At 29.9% G+C, this 17,524-nt stretch overlaps 7 protein-coding genes across 7 annotated transcripts; 3 read left to right on the top strand and 4 right to left on the bottom strand. All coding sequences in view use genetic code 12, as the record gives it.

The window, feature by feature from the left end:
- Positions 1 to 103: 103 nt before the first annotated feature.
- On the top strand, positions 104 to 1,273 carry RJT21DRAFT_119391 (uncharacterized protein). Its single transcript, XM_064881390.1, has 3 exons — positions 104 to 265; positions 330 to 369; positions 432 to 1,273. The coding sequence occupies exons 1-3, from the start codon at positions 236 to 238 to the stop codon at positions 1,244 to 1,246; spliced, it is 885 nt and encodes a 294-aa protein (XP_064739988.1). The 5' UTR covers positions 104 to 235; the 3' UTR covers positions 1,247 to 1,273.
- Positions 1,274 to 2,366: 1,093 nt separating this feature from the next.
- RJT21DRAFT_119387 (uncharacterized protein) lies at positions 2,367 to 6,224 on the top strand. The gene is made up of 2 exons (XM_064881389.1): positions 2,367 to 5,583; positions 5,632 to 6,224. Exons 1-2 carry the CDS (start codon positions 2,557 to 2,559, stop codon positions 6,115 to 6,117), a joined length of 3,513 nt encoding a protein of 1,170 aa, XP_064739987.1. The 5' UTR covers positions 2,367 to 2,556; the 3' UTR covers positions 6,118 to 6,224.
- Positions 6,225 to 6,954, bottom strand: SPC3 (signal peptidase complex subunit). The gene has a single exon (XM_064881388.1). It carries the CDS (start codon positions 6,854 to 6,856, stop codon positions 6,284 to 6,286), a length of 573 nt encoding a protein of 190 aa, XP_064739986.1. The 5' UTR covers positions 6,857 to 6,954; the 3' UTR covers positions 6,225 to 6,283.
- An 854-nt stretch (positions 6,955 to 7,808) lies between these two features.
- RJT21DRAFT_119384 (cysteine--tRNA ligase) lies at positions 7,809 to 10,524 on the bottom strand. Its single transcript, XM_064881387.1, has one exon. The coding sequence runs from the start codon at positions 10,320 to 10,322 to the stop codon at positions 7,977 to 7,979; it is 2,346 nt and encodes a 781-aa protein (XP_064739985.1). The 5' UTR covers positions 10,323 to 10,524; the 3' UTR covers positions 7,809 to 7,976.
- An 881-nt stretch (positions 10,525 to 11,405) lies between these two features.
- On the top strand, positions 11,406 to 12,310 carry RPL14 (60S ribosomal protein eL14; the record flags this gene model as incomplete). The annotated part of the gene is made up of 2 exons (XM_064885332.1): positions 11,406 to 11,516; positions 12,026 to 12,310. 2 exons carry the CDS (start codon positions 11,406 to 11,408, stop codon positions 12,308 to 12,310), a joined length of 396 nt encoding a protein of 131 aa, XP_064739984.1.
- A 369-nt stretch (positions 12,311 to 12,679) lies between these two features.
- On the bottom strand, positions 12,680 to 15,010 carry RJT21DRAFT_83959 (uncharacterized protein; the record flags this gene model as incomplete). The annotated part of the gene is made up of 1 exon (XM_064885380.1): positions 12,680 to 15,010. The coding sequence occupies one exon, from the start codon at positions 15,008 to 15,010 to the stop codon at positions 12,680 to 12,682; it is 2,331 nt and encodes a 776-aa protein (XP_064739983.1).
- A 212-nt stretch (positions 15,011 to 15,222) lies between these two features.
- Positions 15,223 to 16,914, bottom strand: FAD3 (Fad3p). The gene has a single exon (XM_064881386.1). It carries the CDS (start codon positions 16,779 to 16,781, stop codon positions 15,468 to 15,470), a length of 1,314 nt encoding a protein of 437 aa, XP_064739982.1. The 5' UTR covers positions 16,782 to 16,914; the 3' UTR covers positions 15,223 to 15,467.
- Between the last annotated feature and the right edge of the window lie 610 nt (positions 16,915 to 17,524).

Genomic DNA, 17,524 nt, shown 5'->3' with positions numbered 1-17,524 from the left:
TTGACTTATGAGCCAACCACTTTTTTAAATTATGATAGTCTTAAACTTGGTCATAAACCTCTGTTTAAAGAAGATTGATTATATAGTAATTATTGTATATTATAATTTGTATGTGTATGGTAGCGCGCACACGTGACGCAAAATTACTCAAAACTCATAGTCTACTCATACTAAATAAGACACAACGGAGTCTAAATATATACTTGGCATATATCACAACCTACAAACATTAAACATGTCCTATTCACAAACCAATGGGGCAGAGGTATGTTACATTATATGATTTTCTTACAGTAGTAGTATGGACTAATACTAACGGGTATAAATAGCCCTCTTTAATTGACGGATTCAACGAGATCCAATCGGATGGTATGTATAATAACATAAAGTTAAGTTAAAGTTAAGTATGAATACTAACAGAAATCATATAGAAATCGATTCACAGCCATACAATGCACCACCCACTTATTCCGAATATTCAGTACCATTGAATCCTACAGTTCAATCAACAGTACCTCCACCAGTAGATGGTAAATCGCATATGTTTCAAATTAATTTCTATCGAGCATATTTTAATTTAGATACAGATACATTTTTCCTTAAGATTCAGAAAGCATTAAATCCATTATCATCTATATCAGCTCCAACTGATGAAGATGATAATCAAGCCACGGAACTTTATGGATTTATATGGATTACTGGAACTTTAATATTTCTTATGTTTGTTAGTTCAACAGGGGCAAATATTTTATCTAATTGGTTACATCCAACTAATGAAACTACAAAATATGAATATAGTTTTGAATTACTTACATTATCAATGTCATTATTCTACGGTTATAACTTTTTAATTCCTCTTATATTATATTTATGGACTTCATTTGTCTTACATTTCCCTCAAAGAATATCATTAACAAAATTAATTTCAATTTATGGTTATACTAATGTATTATGGTTCCCAATTACGGCAATTAATTTTTTAATTGTAATTTTAGTTAATAATAAGAATCATCATTTAATTCTTAATTTATTAGAATGGATAATTGTAGCAGTTAGTGGTCTTGTTACTGGATTAAGTAATCTTTCAAAGATTGGGCCTATTATTAATAAAAATGCTTTACTTTTATATGATGGTAATTCTCAAGCAGCCAATAGACTTTATTTAATTGCTATGGGTGCTTTGGCATTTAGTCATATTATCTTTACTGTCTTAGTTAAGATCAGTTTCTTTGGCATTAAAGTATAGTATAGTATAGTATAGTATAGTATAGTATTAGTACTAGTACTAAATTAGTTTATGTATAGTAACTTTTTGCAGAGCCCTAAAAGGGAATTGAAAGTAAAGGGGTCGTGTCTTTCTGCCCAGAACCCTCAAGTATAAAAATTTTCAGTGTTGGAGATTTTTCACTGCGTTCGTACTTGTAACTCTTCTTATTAACGAACTAATGGCATAAGAGGCCTTTAGTTGTATAGTGAATATACTAACTGATATGAATTAAAAGTATGTTTGAGATTTTCAATCTTTAGATTATGATAAAGGATTTCCTCATGTATTTCTGGCGGTGATTATTTGCTATTTACCAATTGTTCCAACTGAATGTTCCGGGTTGACAACAGCACTTCGTTAAGTTTCAGCCTTGTATGAGCCTTTTTAGGAAATACTATGAGAGAAATTCCATATCATAACCTAGATTTTAAGTTTCAGGTTTGCTAACATTAGTCAAATTATAGACGTATGTACTATTACTATTAGTAGAATTTTCACAATCCCCAAAACAGAAGAATTTAAATGAGGATACTTGTCGACCGGGCGGACATAATACTCTGTTTGTCCCTCTCTTGTACAATTAGGAGAGGAGCTGTGTTTCAGTGTACAAATTTCGAAATGCTGACGAACAGGAGTTGATGAAAGGTCGTTAACTGATTCATTATTTTGTAGAAGAGAATATTGTGGAATTTAAAATTCTCAATGAATTTCAATGAATTTCAAATACTAACTATAATATCTAGTGAATAATAATAATTTTATCGTTTGGTATAATTTCTATACGACTACAGACCTTTATAATCAACAGGAAAGATATCACATGTTGTAAGTAATATATTATGATGATTCCAACATATTCACACTGTACGAGGGGTTTTACAACCTCCCTGACTACAAAACCAAAAAACTGATTTAATGACTCTGATCTATATTACTTTTTACGACATGGATATGTTTTCCTTTTATAGCCACTTCTCTTCCATAGTTAATATAAAAGGTTTCTCATAACTTGAAGTAAATTAAATGTAGAATAAATAAGTATACACACGTAAAGTATAGGTAAAGTATACGTAAAGTATACGTAAAGTATACTAATTGAGTGCGATGTTCCTGCACACAGACCTGTCCGCTATGATGCCAGTAAGATTTTTCAATCGTACTACTATAGCTAGTACTAAATATAGTTAATGTTAATTATTTAATGATAGTTTGATTTGATACTTGAGGGGCTACCTAAGCTAAGAATTCGCCTGTGAAGTAGAGAAGAAGAAGTTAGACAGTCAAATCCCATGCTAAGATTACATCGATGTGTAGTTAGCAGCACATCTAGACGAATTATCAATCGAATACAGTATTCAGTAATAAGTAGAGTACTAACAAATCCTAGTATAAATAATAATGATATTCCTAGATCTAATCATATATTTGTGAGATCAATATCTCAATATAAAATAGCTGTAAAACAAGGAATACTAGAAGATGAGCTTCCTGTCGATGCCTTTGAAACTGATATTGAAAAATTAAAACCTATACGATTATTTCCTGAATTTTCATCGGTAGATCAATTAATAAATTCTAAAACTATACGGCTGGAATATTTCAAAGCTATTGAAATATCTTCAGAAATTAGTGAAGATGAAATAAAATCAATTGTTGAAATGTTTTCTAATGCTTTAGATTTAGCTTATGGATTTCATGAACAACAAATTCAAAATTTTGCATGTTCATTATGGCAAACTGTATTTAGTATTGAGTCTACTCATGAATCAATATCACAGCTTCAAGATCAAATGATGGAACAAAAGCATAAATTAATTAATATGCTTATATTAAGTCAAAGATATCAATATTATATTGATAAGATAGTACCATTATATGATATCCCTAAGTATAAAGATTTACAAAATAGTTGGCATGATACTTTAATTTCTACATTTGAATTACAAATAACTAAAGATGGTCCTAGTTTTAATAAAGAAAAAATTGCAAATTATCTTTCTGATACAACTAAAAGTATTCGTGATAGAAGAAATCTTCTATCAACATTTGCTGAATCTGGAATAACGAGTAATTCATCATATGAACGTAAAGACCAATTTATTATAGCCTTTTTCCAATTTTTACATTCTATAGGTGATGAACATGTTGATTTTCAAAATCCAGAATTCAAACCTTATATTAAAGTCATACAATTATTAGCTATACCCAATCGAAATACTTCTACTAAAGGTCATATCGAAAAACTTGTAAAAATTTGTGATTCATGTCATATTGATTATTCAGAATTAATTACTACTATAATGTATTCTATTCCATTTAATGAAAATGTTTCATTAAGTTATTTTAATTATAAATCAAGAGTATTGGATTATAAATTAAATTATAAAGATTTAAAGTATGCTATGGCAGCACTTCTTAATCTTCGAAATTTTCTGAAAGTAGTAGATATTTATGAAACATTTCCTAAATTAAGACATGAAGATCAATTAGAAGTATTATTATTAGTTAGTGAACGTATGAAAGATTGGAAAGCTATGCAAAAGAGATTTGAAGATATGTATGGTAGAGGAGAATTACCATTTGTAGTTCATTATGCCATTGTTATGAGTGCTTTAGCATCGATTGGGAAAAGGAAAGAAGTTGATTTATTATATGAACAATTAAAGGGTAGAAACTTAATTGCAACTCATTATATTCATCGTGCATTAATAAGAAGTAGAATTGTTGATGATGATATTGAAGGAGCCATTGAATGTTTTAATAATTTTATGAATGACGTTAGTAATAAAAAAGTTGAAACTAATGAAAAAGGTATAAGTCTGACATTTTTACTTGTTTTAAATTCATATATTGAATTAGGAGATTTAGATGGAGCATTAACTAGATTATCTAAAACTCTCGAAGATAAAACTCTTAAACCATATAAGATTGTTGATGGTAAAACTTTAGCTGGATTAATTAGTTTAGCAGCTAAACATTCAAGAATTGGAGATATTGTTAAAATACAAGAAATTGCCAATCAATTAGGTGAAAATAATGAAGATGTAAGTATAGCCATTGCATCAGCCTATGGAAAATTTGATCAATATGAACTTGCTGATAAATTCCTTTATAAAGCTCATAAACAATCAGTTATACCTTTTACAAATTCAGAAATTTATGCATTTCAAATTCGAAATTATAGATGGTGGCATTCAATTGAAACCAATTCAGTTAAAAAGGCTTATTGTAAACTGAGATTAAAATATATTGTTAATTCAATTCTTTCCAATAAATTTAAAATGTTAAGTTTTAAAAATAGAGGATTACTTTATCGACAAATTATAGCATATTTAATAAGTCAAAAGAATTTAAGTATGGCACATTCATGTTTAAAACATTTAAGAATTGCTCAAATAATTGAAGAAGATCATTATTTACCATTTTTAAAATTTTATTCAAGTATTGATAGTTTCAAAATGAAATCCCATGTTTTAGATCTTTATAAAAGAATGGTTGAAGATCGAGTTGAATTATCAGTAAGAACTCATGTTTATATTTTAAAGACTATGTTATTCCTTGATAAACATAATAAAACAAATTTTCAAAATTCTCATAGATTATTAGAATCTGTACTTGATATGAATGGATTATCATTAGTTGATTCAGTTCCAATTCCTAAACGATTGAATCCTTTATTAAGAAAGAATGCTCAAGATTTATGTCAATTAATTTCTGATTATGTTAAAGTAGTAAAAGATGAAGATAATTCAAACATTCTTTTCCGATTCTTTAATCAAATGAGAGATGCATTAGGAACCAATATGTCAATTGAATTTAAATCAACAGTATGTATACTGATGAGTCAAATTTATTTTCAAAAGCATGAATATCCATTGGCCTTAAGATTAGTTGAATCTGGTATAAATGATATAATTAGTCAAATTAATCAATTAAAATCAGATTATCCTTCTGATATACAATTTAGAGTTCCTCGTAATTTCCAAAATATTTATCGACAATTAATATCATTTAAATTACAATATGATCAACCTGATCTTATAAAATTATTACAACAAACAATAGATAGTAATATACCACTTGGAGGTATGCAATATAATAAAATCTTTCAAAAATTATTTGATGATGATATGACAAATGATAATTTAGATGTAATATTAAAGATTTGTGAAAATTCTTTAGTATCAACTAATTATTTAGAACTTTTCATAACTTCAACTATGAGAAGATGGTATAAAATTCTGATTTATTTATTAGCGGCAACTAATAGTAATAGTAATACTAATATTGATAGTAATCCTGATACTAATACTGATACTAATACTGATACTGATACTAATACTGATACTGATACTAATACTGATACTAATACTAATCAAATATTTAATAAATATAATATTTTAAATAAATATTATAATGTTGAAAGTTTTGAACAATTACAACAAGAGTTTGGTGATATTGAACAAACTAAATTAATGTTTAATAGTGAACTTCAAGCTAAGTCCAATTTAATTCTTCATGCAAATTGGGTTGAAAGAAGAGTTTTAAATAATATCCCAAGTATATTTGTTCCTGGTAAACGTATTAATAGTGAAAATAAGATATTTCTTATAACTAGTTATGAATTATGGAAATATATTTCTTTAATTGGTGAAGAACAAATTAGTATATTACAAGAGAAATATCCCAGGACTTTGAATTTCTTAAGAATCAATGGATTTGCTAGATCAAGGATGTTACAGTTTGAAACAGAAATTGATAAAGTTAAACCTCCACCATTTGATTCAGAAGAGATTCTTTATGATAAGAGACGTAGATGGATTGATGCTTTAAAGAGTATGGGTTTATGATCTATTACTACATTAACATTAACTGCATTAGCTTGTATGATAGTAAGTTTTCTTTTTCTTTTTCTTTTACTTTATTTAAAAGAACTTGTATATATGTACATAGCACATTATAATAAATATTATTATAAAACATAAATCTAGCAAATATATTATTACTCTCCCTCAATTAAGGAGATTTTGATTTAGGAGATTGAACTTTAGCAAATGTAAAATTTGTTGAAGATAAAGTTTCTCCAAATATTAAAGGACCAAGATATGGTTGAATATTCCATTCAAGTTTAAGAATTGCATCTCTTTCTCTAAATGAACCTTCAATATCCCAAACCGAATATTTTGATTTTTGATTAATTAAATGAATTTTTGCATCTTCTTTATTAATTATAATTTTATCCCAATAAGTAATTTTATTTGAAGATCCATCAGTTTTACCAGGATATTCGGCTGTAACATAAGCAAATACTTGTTTAGTATTCCAATTAAATAATGAAGATAAATCAGCATCTAAATCAAATATAACTTTAGAATTTTCTTTAGGTTTACGATTTGATGATCCATAATTATAAGAATATTTTATTGATGCCAGAGGTTTAATATTACTAATTGAACTTGAGCTTATGTGCCAGACATCATCTTGATATAATTGAATAAATGTTATTATAATGATTACCGCTGATATCACAATTGATGTGGTCAATGTCTGATTAGCAGCGTTCTGGAATCGAGTGGAAAGATTGAACATTATGACTATGACTATGAATGGTTTAGTCCAGGATGGGATTCAAACTCACGCTTGGTAGTTGGTTTGACTTGTACTTATAGTAATTGGTGAGTCTCACGCATTGTTTCAGATCGTGTCCACAATGCTCAAAATGGATTGGAAAATTGTGCGGCTGCGTATACCTCACTCACCCATTATATGTACTAGTATATTGAATGATATTTTACAACAAAGTGCCAATTGTTATATCTGTTTCAAAAATATGTTACATAGTGGATTAACGCTCACATTGTGTATACTCTTTTAAGGCTTCTGAAACTACTTATATATTGTGTATTAACTAAATATATTGTGCCTGGCTCAATAGAAAGATGATTGCAAAAAAGAAATAAACCTTCAAAAAATTGGGTTATCTGTATTTACCTAGATTGATATTTTATAATAATGAAATTTACCAATTGGCTATAAATACATCCTATTCTCGCCTAAGCATGTTTGTTATAGGACTTTGTTTCTTTGTCTATTTGTTTATGATCCCTAGAAGTAGGGCTCTAACTGAATAATGCTTCAGCAATGAAAGAATACTGACCTCACAATCTAACTCTCTCGTCACCGTACCGTATTCTATCGTAGGATTGGGCTTCTTTTAGTTTTACAAAAATCAAATCATTGTAGTCTTTTATAAATCCGAAAGGGGTTTCAAAATCTAATAATTGAACTACCAATTGAGTAAAACTATGAACACCACCCATATACTTTGCCTCATCATTCTCTTCTTCAAGCATACTCCAAAAATATTCAGCTGCCTTGAAAGATTTCACTACAATTGGAATTGAATGCTAAAGGAAACCTTGTCCCATTTAGCTTTCACAATTATATCAGGATATTCCTTCGACTTTCTATGATATAAATAATTTCGCAGCAATCAAGATCTATTTGAAAATGAAATGTGATATCAATGTATTTAGTTAGTGTAAAGAATTGAAGAATGCTCTGCTCACCAAAAGTTTCCGGCTGCATATGTCCAGTCACGGTAGACTGTATTTTAGAGTTATAGAGTAACACATGTACTACAATGCATTATTAAAATAATTGCTTTTTATTACTTGTATGTATATTTTTGATCGATCTATAAATTAGATTACTGAGCAGTTAACTTCAAATACTCTTGATAGAGCTTCTGTTGCTGCTGATGTTGTTTGGTCAATTTCTTGGTCATGCTTTTACTGATCTCTTCTCCATTTATATCTTTAGTAGGTAATCCTGATTCATCCCATTCGGAATATAAGCTCTTATCTTTAAACATATCTGCGGGATTTATCTTCATCTTTTCTAAACGTTCGGCTTCCTTTTTGGCATTAGCAGCAGCTTGCTCCTTCTTCTTTCTTTCCTTTTCTTCTGCAGCCTTAATTTTAGCTTCTTGTTGTTGAATAAGATCTTCCTTTTCTTGAGCATTAAGAAATTTAACTAAGGCAATTCCATTAGGTCTATCATCTAATGATACATTTAATTTAATTAAATCTGATCTAATAGTATCACAAGCTTGTAAGATAGTATTAGATTCTGATTTGTTAATAGCAAGATTACGAACAACATCTCTGAATTGACTTAAAGCTTTAACATATGGAAGAGCAATATCTTCAACAGATCCACCATCTTCACCAGATGATGAAGAAGTATCATTCCAACCTAATTTATCACTTCTTACTTCAAATCCTAAAATATTTAAAATCTTTACTATCCATGAAGTTACTTCTAATATGACTTCTATTCTTAATTCATGAGATCCTGCAGCTGCTTGTTGAATATAACTATTTGATTTACCAATTAATTCTTGAATTGATCTTATTGCTTGACCACTGGATAAATTATCATTAAAGGCTATATCAACTTCAATTTGAGCTTTAGTTAAATCATCATATAATTGTTTTTCTACAGTACTAACTTTTTTAGATACAAATCCTCCTTCAGCTATTTTATGTTTATAATCATTATTTAAAGCACGTACAGTGGTAAAGAATTTTGAAAAAGTAGATTCAACTGATTTAACTTCACTAATTAATGAATCTTTAAAATCTAATGGTTTATCCCAAGGACTTAAAGCAAATACTAATCTTAATTGTCTACTTGTATAATCATTTAATGCTTCTTCTATTGTAATAAAATTCTTTAAAGATTTTGACATTTTTTGACCTTGAATATGTAAATGACCATTATGCATGAAATAATTAACCCATTGTTTATTATCAAAATAAGCTTCTGATTGAGCTAATTCATTATCATGATGAGGGAAACATAAATCAATCCCACCACTATGAATATCCATAACTTCACCAGTAATATCTGAAGCCATAACTGAACATTCAATATGCCATCCTGGTCTACCTTCACCCCATTTAGAACTCCATGATGGTTCACCAGGTTTTGAAGCCTTCCATAATGCAAAATCTGATGGACTCTTCTTTGAATCTCCTACAGTTAAAGAACCTTCACCATCATTAATTAATGATAAATCACCTTTATTCCATGGTTGTAATTTAGCATAATCATGATTTGGATCATTTTCAAATTTAACAGTATCAAAATAAACTGATCCATCTGATGTTTGATAAGCAAATCCATTTTGAATAATTTTATCAACAAATGCAATAATTTCAGGTATATATTCTGAAACTCTAGTAGTAACTGATGGTGGAAGTACATTTAATCTTCCCATATCAATATTAAATTTATTTTCCCAAAAATAAGGTAATTTTCTAAAGATTGATGGATCAGTTACTGTTGAACCAAATTCTTTATCTAAATGAGGTTTGGCAACATCTTGAATCTTTTCTAAGAAATCTTCTATGGACAATGATGATGAACTATTATAAATAGCTTCATACGCTACTTTTGCAGCCTTTAAATACATGGGGAATTTAGGATTTTCCTTTGAAATTTCAGATACATTTGGAATTGAATTTGTCCAAGTCAAGAATTCTGATTCAATATTTTCACTAGTAAATTGTGGTAAATTTTTAGATATATAAGTCAGTAAATATTCTTTAGAAACTTGTAATAATTGAGGATTAATTTCTTTATATTGATTAATTATCTTTTGTTCAAATAAATATTGTTGACGAGCAGCAATAATGATTTTATCATCAATATCCGTAACATTTTGAACAAATTTTACATTATAACCAAAATAATCTTGTAAAATTCTTCTATTAATATCAGTACTAACATAATTTCTAGCATGACCCATATGAGAATGATCATAAACCGTTGGTCCACAACAATACCAAGTTATATGACCAGGTTTAATAGGAATAAATTCATTTTTAGTACGAGTTAAGGAATTATAGATCTTAAGAATTGACTTTCCTTCAGTCTTATCCTGAGGTTTATGCCATTGTGGTTGTTGAACCGTTGGTTTCTTAATGGTGGATGAAGACATTACAAAGTTTCTTTTAGTTATAGACCGAAACCAAATAGGAAATTTCATAAACGAACAGAACCTTTCCTGATATGGTCTATGATATTATTATTTACAATTAGTCTAACTTCTGTAAAGTGAGCTGGGTTAACTAGTATACTAGTGGTTCGAGAAACTTTTAGTGTTTGGTAAATACAATACGAAAATTATTGTAGGTCTTTACACGTGACTCATAAAGAGTCAAGAGTCATGATGGATCTAATGTTAAAACTACAAATAGGTCATTACAATATAGTAACGATAATTATGGTATTATGGTGAATTAATCATTGAGTATATATTCATAAATTATTTACAAACTAATTGGAATTATTACAACCTAATTATTGTTAGTAATCGTAGTTTTATAGATAAATCTCATTCACCTTAAACAAAAATAAGTTAACAGTCATTCTATACAAGCCATTGTATAGTATTTTTGGATCAGTAATTATGTTGGTCGCATGATGTGAAGTATCCTTAATGAAACTAGGCGTGTTTCAGATCCTTCACTCTAGAACGCAAATTATAAGTCATCATAAAAGGGGCATTTGGATAGAATGATGTTAACTTTAAGGTAACTGAACTCAACTCAAATGAGCTGAACTGAATTGAATTGAATTGATCTGATTAAGACTATTTCTCTATCAGATTCAGAATCTGTTCACTAATTAAACATACCTCTGTCATTATGTAATACTCTCATTATTACACACATAATTGTGTGGTGTTAATTCATTATATAGTTTTGAAAATTAGGTTTTTCAATTTTATACACTAATTTACTGAATTATTTGGTCCTAGGGCTGTAAACCCTACCGTTTCACAGTTTCACGTGAGCCATTTCTATCATGCAGGATGAGCCCTTTTAACATTCTCAACTTGGGCGTGTACTTTAACCCAAATGATATATTTTCCTCATAATTTCTTAACTACTATAATATTAAATATAGTGAGAGAGGGTTATCTGCAGGACAAGCGCACTATAGAATTCTTCTAGTGCGAGAAAGCAGCGTAGTGAGGATAGTGAAAAAAATTCAAAGGTTTAAAAATCTTTTAACCATAATCTACTTAGTTAGTAATAGATTAACCTCATTAACTATACCATATAAGATGTCTTCTACCGTTAAAGCTTCTAACTGGAGAAACGTTGAATTAGGACGTGTTGTCTTAGTCAACAACAAGGAATTAGCTACCATTGTTGAAATCATTGATAACAAGAGAGTATGTAAATATAGACAATTGAATGGAATCAAATCCATATCAATATCCGTCAATAATAATTATAATAATAATAATAATCTAGTCAGCAAACCAAACAAGAGGAGTACTACGAAGTGGAATCGAGTCTGTGTGTTGTAGTCCACTTGGTGTTGGAATAAGTGTAAATGAAACGAAATCACTAAATCGAAGTATATCAGTCAACTACAGTCTAAACATAACCAACAACAATAAAGAACCACTAAAATTCAAATATCATTACCAGATTCATAATGCAGTATCATATCGTAACTACCACATACATAAATGACATCCACCAATATAACTACTTAAAATTACACGAGAAAGAAGTAATCCTCTCCAATACTCGCTACTACTAAAATTCATTACATAATTACCTCATTAACTTCAAACATGTTCCAACACTTTATTGTAATTCTCTTTGTTTCTGTTTCTTAAGATTATTATTATTATCATTTAATAAGAATTATTTTACTAACAAATTTTTTTAGGTCTTAATCGATGGTCCAAAGATCCAAAGACAATCTATTGCTTTAGCCAAGGTTGTCTTAACCCCACTCGTTTTAGCCAAATTACCAAGAGGTTCTAGAACCGGTGTTGTTCACAAGAAATGGGCTGCTGCTGAAATTGACTCCAAATGGGCTGCTACCTCATGGGCTAAGAAATTAGCTGCTAAGGAAAGAAGATCTCAATTATCTGACTTTGAAAGATTCCAAGTTTTAGTCTTAAAGAAACAAAGAAGATTTGCTGTCAAGAAAGCTTTGGCTAAGGCTTAAATGTTTTAAAGAAGTACTATTCCAACAACATAAAATATCTATATCATCATTTACTCCAAATTTCTTTCATTATGTATTCTTAGTTTTAAATCAGTTTGAGGGTATCAATATAGTTAGGTCTTCTTTTTAATGTTTATGATTCAAAAGTCAAATTTCAACCCATCTCCCCATCCATCCATCATATATACATTTCATATCAATAAATATATATAAAATATTAATATTTTCGTAAAATATTTTACTTTATTGTAGTAACCAGGTACTATTATTGTACAAGTGTCATATATATCTATATAATATTAAATAGTGTATTTACAGGATCACCAACAAAATACAAAAGAATGGAACAGATAAAAAAAAAGAGCACAACTACTTCTTAGCAGCTTGTGCCTTTTGGTATTGTGCAATTAATTCTTTTTGTAAATGTGGTGAGGTTTGTGAATATTTACAGAACTCTAATGAAAATTCACCTTTACCTTGAGTACAAGCTCTTAAAGAGGTGGAGAATCCAAACAAAGTATTTAATGAACATTCAGCAAAACAAGTGAATTCATCTTGACCATTTTCAGTTTCTAAAATCATACCTCCTAATTTATTAAGTAATCCAACAACTGAACCTTGGAATTCATTTGGTGCAGTAACTTCTACACTCATAATTGGTTCTAAAATTACAGGATTAGCATTTAAGAAAGCTTGTTTGAAAGCTCCATGAGTAGCAGTTCTAAATGATAATTCAGAAGAATCAACAATATGGGTTTGACCATCATTAATATGCATATGAACACCCAATACTTTATGTCCAATTAATGGACCCTTCTCTAATGAATCATCAAATCCCTTAGAACAAGCAAATAAGAATTTTTCAGGAATCTTACCTCCAACGATATGTTCAGTGAATTTATTTTCACCTTCAATTGGACTAAATTCTCCCATAACTCTACCATATTGACCAGAACCTCCAGATTGTTTCTTATGAGTATAATCAAAAGTAGTTGGTGAAGTAATAGATTCACGATAAGAAACTTGAGGTTTACCAGTAATACATTCAACTCCATATTCTCTCTTAATTCTTTCAACATAAATTTCTAAATGTAATTCTCCCATACCAGAAATAATAGTTTCCTTTGATTCAGGATCAAATTTAACTCTAAAAGTTGGATCTTCCTTTTGAAATCTATTCATAGCTTTAGAAAATGCACCATTTTCTTTTGATTTTGGAGCAATCGATAAAGAAATAACGGCTTCAGGAACAAACATAGAACTCATAGCTATTTGCTGTTCAGCACTTGGACTAACAAATGTATCTCCAGAAGCACAATCAATACCAAAAGTAGCACAAATTTCACCGGCTCCAACTTCATTAACATCTTCCATATCATTGGAATGCATTCTAACTAATCTGGCAACTTTAACTTTCTTACCACTCTTAAGATGGGTCATGTACAGACCTTTCTTTAATTTACCTTGATAAACTCTGATATAAGTTAATTGACCATATTGACCTTCTTCTAATTTAAAGGCTAAACCAACGAATGGAGCAGAACTAGAAGGAATTAAACTGACTGGTTTTTCAACTCCATCAGAAACATCTAAACCAGTGTTCAAGACTTCATTTGGTTGAGGTAAGTAATCAACAACAGCATCTAAAACTGGTTGAACACCTTTATTAGCTAAAGCAGAACCCATTAAAACTGGAGTAAATTTTCTAGCAATTGTAGCTCTTCTAATAGCTCCTTTAATTTGTTCAACAGTTGGTTCTTCACCTTCTAAGAAAATATCAGCCATTTCATCATCAACATCAGCTAAAGTTTCAATTAATAAAGCTCTCTTTTCTTCAACTAAATCCTTTAAATCTTCTGGAATATCAGCTTTACGAATAACTTCACCTTGATCACCTTCATTAAAAAGAGCAACACGATCAATAATGTTTACAACCCCTTTCAAATTTTCTTCAGCTCCAATTGGGACTTGAATGGCAGCAGCAGGTGTCTTTAATTTCAAATTAATTTGTTCAATGGCTTTAAATGGATTAGCACCCATTCTATCCATCTTATTAATAAAGGTAACTCTTGGAACATTATAACGACGCATTTGACGATCAACAGTAACAGTTTGAGATTGAACACCAGAAACAGCACATACAACTAAGACTGCACCATCTAAAACTCTTAAAGCTCTTTCAACTTCAATAGTAAAATCAATATGACCTGGAGTATCAATTAAATTAAAATGATACTTATTTGAATCTTTATCCCAAGAACAATAAGTAGCAGCCGATTGAATAGTAATACCTTTTTCTCTTTCTAAATCCATATGATCCATCTTTGCACCAACAGCATCACGACCTCTAACTTCATGAATGGCTTTAATTCTACCAGTATAATATAAAACACGTTCAGTAAAAGTAGTCTTACCAGAATCAATATGAGCAGAAATCCCAATATTTCTCATTCTTAAAGAAGAGGCTAAATCTTCTTCGGGTAATTCTCTATTAATCTCATCTATAATGACTTTTTCTTCTTCATAAGTTTGAGGTACTTCCTTTAATTCATTATCAGCCAATAAAAGTTTCGAGTTACTGAAAAATCGACTACTACTAATATGATTTGAAACAGGGGCCAACCTAGCTCCAACAATAGGAATTCTTGATTTCAATAAGGAACTCGAGGCTCCAGCCATATTCCTAAGAAATCTAGACATGGTTTTCTATCTATACCTTTGCAGTACTGGGTTGATCTACAAGTATTCTAGAGTTGTATAGTTAGGCCATGTGAGCTGAGTGAAAAATTTCCCAATGCTCGAAAGATATTTTTTCGTCCGATTCGAGAAGTGCGACAATGCAAATGATTGCAAAAATTAAATATATGAACTATATGAAATATATGAATATATGAAACTATATATAAGAGTTATAATAATAGAAGTATGTGCAAGAATATTCTAAGTCTAAGGGGGAGTCTAAATATAAATATAAATATAAATATGCTTATGTATAAACAATAACAATAACAATGCACATTAAACATAAGCCAAGAAACCAAAATCAAGCCATCTAATCCAATATAAATCCCTTAACGAAATATAAAACAGAAATTAAACAAAAATTAAACAATAATAGTATCTAGTGTATTTAAAAATTTAACTGATAGTAATACATCTAATCCTTTGGTTTGACACCAATTCCGTTAATGTTTCTAAACATTAAGACACCCTTGGCATCTTCCTTATCGTCATCAACGAATTGACACAGTCTAATAACTTTCCATAATGAAACCCACATGTTTTCACCATCATATCTGTAATGTACACCCATAACCTTTCTGATGGCATCAGTAGCTTCTCTAGCATTGTAGAAAGGAATTCTAGAAACGTAATGATGTAAAACATGAGTTTCAATAATATCATGGAAAATATGTTGACCAACAAATCCAAAGTTACGGTCAATAGTAGCAGCAGCTCCACGAGCAAAAGTCCATTCTGAATCACGGTAATGAGGCATAGTTGGGTCAGTATGTTGTAAGAAAGTAACAAAAACTAACCAGTGATTAACCCAACACCATGGCATAAACCAGTTAACAAACATATTGAACATACCAAAGTTCTTATACCATTGATAAACAACAGTAATGGTGGTAAGAATACCAATATCAGATAAAATAATATACCAATATTGATGTTTATCAAAAACTGGAGAACTTGGAGCATAATGAGACTTAGCAAACTTTGAATAACCTGGATAAACTTGACCAGTAGCATTAGTAGCTAAGTATAATTGTAAACCACCTAATTGTTGAAAGATTAAAGTACCTAAACTCCAAATTGGAGATTCTTCCATAATTTCAGAAACAACAGATACACCATGAGCTTCAACATATTCTTCCTTAGTATAAGGAATGAAAACCATATCTTTAGTTAAATGACCAGTAGCTTTATGATGTTTAGCATGAGAATATTTCCAAGAAAAATATGGAACCATCAAATAAGAATGTATAATCCAACCAATAATATCATTAATATTTTGATAATCAGAAAATGCACCATGACCACATTCATGGGCTAAAATCCACAATCCAAATCCAAATAAACCAATAAGATAAGAATAGAAACACCAAAGACCACCTCTGACGACTTGTGATAAGGTTTCTTTACCTTCAAACCCAACCTGTGGGATTAATCTTTGTCCAATATAACCTATAACAATCATCATAGTGATGTCACGTGCCACGTAACCTAAAGATCTAATTAAAGATCTTTCATAACAATGTTTTGGAATAGCTGATAAGATATCTTTGATAGAATAATCAGGAACTTTAAATTCATTACCTAAAGTATCGATAGTAACTAAATTTGAAGTAATACGCTTTTCTTCAACAAATGTTGAAATGTTTCCTGATTTAGATACTGCCTTAGTACGACGAGAAGCCGCAGTCGTTTGACCTTGATCGGCGGCAGTAGATGACACAACTGACATTATCTAACTATAAATGGAGTGGAATAGATTGTTATGAATAACTGACAGTAGTAGTGCTATTTACACAAATCAAATCTTCCCAACTTATCCAAAAATCAATTGTTATGATGTATTTATCAATTTAACAATCGAGCCCATCTAAGAAATTTTTCAGCAATTTTTTTTCCGCCGTTTTTGTCCTGCAGTCGTCAGACGATTTTGGGTATCAAAATCAAAGCCCGTGTCATTATCTATGGATCGAGTCTTATTGGTCGGATTTGAGATATTCTTAAGTATTCATATGAATGAGTTCCTTGATAGTTATAAAGATTCGTAGTACTCTTGATTATAATTTGAGATTCTTAACTGCCACAGTCCGTGGCAGTTACTCCTCTTTCTATACAAAGTTAAAAATATGGTAAATCTTCAGCCGCACGGGGTAATGGAAGTTTAGTTTTGCCATACCATAATTTAATAGTGAACCCTAAAAGGTAGAGTAGATACGTATATGAATTCTTAATGAAGTAATTGTTAGGGATAACATATATTACATTGTATATGTGGATATGTTATAATTGCGTGTTTAAAATATTTTCGTAAGAAATTTACATAAATTTACTTCTTAGATGTATATTTTTAAGAGATTCTTAAAACATGAGGCTAATGCATATCTAGAAAGCATTAGAAAAGAGAAGAGATGGCAAAAGCCATAACTGACAGAACAAAGAAGGTAAAAAATAACCGCTGGCTCCATTGTAAGTTAA

Source organism: Scheffersomyces amazonensis (assembly GCF_036850825.1).
Source record: "Scheffersomyces amazonensis strain UFMG-HMD-26.3 chromosome Unknown RJT21scaffold_2, whole genome shotgun sequence".
Lineage (NCBI taxonomy): Eukaryota > Fungi > Ascomycota > Pichiomycetes > Serinales > Debaryomycetaceae > Scheffersomyces > Scheffersomyces amazonensis.
The sequence above is the reverse complement of the archived record's forward strand: the minus strand, read 5'-3'. Positions and strand labels throughout refer to the sequence as shown.